The sequence below is a fragment of the Salvia splendens genome, chromosome 21 (genome assembly GCF_004379255.2).
Source record: "Salvia splendens isolate huo1 chromosome 21, SspV2, whole genome shotgun sequence".
Lineage (NCBI taxonomy): Eukaryota > Viridiplantae > Streptophyta > Magnoliopsida > Lamiales > Lamiaceae > Salvia > Salvia splendens.
In genome coordinates this window covers 12,415,062-12,416,832 of record NC_056052.1, presented here as the reverse complement: position 1 = coordinate 12,416,832, position 1,771 = coordinate 12,415,062, and the positions used below count along the sequence as shown (strand labels likewise).

General features: G+C 43.2%; 1 protein-coding gene across 1 annotated transcript; it reads left to right on the top strand.

Moving 5' to 3' along the window:
* Window positions 1-1,099: 1,099 nt before the first annotated feature.
* On the top strand, window positions 1,100-1,432 carry LOC121784245. Its single transcript, XM_042182406.1, has one exon. It carries the CDS (start codon window positions 1,100-1,102, stop codon window positions 1,430-1,432), a length of 333 nt encoding a protein of 110 aa, XP_042038340.1.
* The last annotated feature ends 339 nt before the right edge of the window (window positions 1,433-1,771 follow it).

Genomic DNA, 1,771 nt, shown 5'->3' with positions numbered 1-1,771 from the left:
AAGAAGGAAGCAAAACCAAGACTCATTCGGTGGATCCTACTGCTTCAAGAATTCGATGTGTAGATAAGATATAGAAAAGGATGTGAGAATGTAGTAGCGGATCACTTGTCTCGGTTGGGTCACCCAGTGGTGGGAGAAGATCTATCTCGATAAATCAATGAGGACTTCCCTGACGAGCATCTATTATTCACTCAAGCCACTTTCCAATGGTATGTCGACATTGTTAACTATTTAGCAGCCAAGGTATACCATCCCGATCTTACTCCTTACCAAAGGAAGAAATTTTATAGAGATGTTAGATCTTATTTTTGGGATTAGCCCTACTTGTTCAAGAGATGTGCCGATACTATACTTAGGAGGTGTGTGTCGCAAGAAGATTGAGAAGCCATAGTTGAAAGATGTCACTCGTCACCAACTAGAGGACACTTTGGTGTGCAAAGGACCGCCATCAAAATCCTACGAAGTGGGTTCTATTGGCCAACCATTTACCGTGACTCCGCCAGTTTTGTGCTCCAAAGCAATGAATGCCAGCGCACGGGGGGGATATCTAAAAAGAAGGAGATGCCTATGAACACCATCATTGAGGTAGAATTGTTTGATGAATGGGGATAGATTTTATGGGACCATTCCCAAAATCAGGAGAGTACCAATACATTTTACTTGCAGTTGAATATGTGTCTAGATGGGTGGAAGCAATTCTTACCAAAACTAATGATTCTAAAGTTGTAACTTCCTTTATAAGGAAAAATATTTTTAGCAGGTTTGATATACCCCGCGCTCTCATAAGTGATGGAGGATCTCACTTCAACAATAGGTGGCTAGACAACGTAATGGACAAGTATGGAGTCAAGCATAGAGTCACCTCCCCTTACCACCCCCAAGCCAATGGGCAGACCGAGCATGCAAATAGGGAGATCAAGTCTGTTCTACAGAAAATAGTGAGCACTAATAGAAAGGATTGGGCACTCCTTATCAATTAGTTTTTGAGAAATTATGTCATTTTCCTTTTCAGTTGGAGTATAGGTCCTTTTGGGCGGTAAAGAAATTGAATACAAACTTCCAAAAGGCCGGCTAGGAGAGGCGCCTCTTCCTCAATGAGATGGACGAGTTTCGAATGGAAGCATATGATAGCTCATCTGTTTACAAGGAAATAATGAAGGCCTATCACGATAGAATAATTATCCCACGAGAGCTCACCTTGGGGGATGTAGTGTTGTTGCACAATTCAAGACTCTCTATTTTCCCCGGAAAGTTGAAGTCCAAATGGACCGGTCCTTACATGATCAAGAAAATCAGTGATAGCGGGACGGTTGAGTTGCTAGCTCCGGATGGGACGTTGTTTCAAGCCAATGGCCACCGTGTGAAGAAATACTATAGCTTAGACAAGGTGTTGGAGGAGGAAGTCGCACTAGAAGAACCACCCAAGGAGTAAAACGGGGTAAAGTCAAGCTAATGACTATAAAAGAGCGCTTGTTGGGAGGCAACCCAACAATTTCTTTCAATTTTTGCTTAAGTTTTTGAGTACTTTTTAGTTTAATTTCGTTTTTGTGTCAATTGAAAATTTTAGCATGTTCTGGACTCTTCCAAGTGACCGTTGCAGCGCGCGCAGCGGCCCGCTGGGCACTCTCTGGAAACATTCTGACCATCGCCAGCAACCGCTGGAGTGCACCTAGCGACCGCCGCCCAATTGCAGTTTCCAGCGCGATTTTTCGAATTTTTTGAATTTTCGCCCCGTCCAGCCACTATGCGAAAAATTTCAAGGTTTGTTTTC

Bases quoted from the DNA above. Each gene is read 5' to 3' on its own strand.
- LOC121784245 (XM_042182406.1), top strand. From the start codon at position 1,100: ATGGACGAGTTTCGAATGGAAGCATATGATAGCTCATCTGTTTACAAG.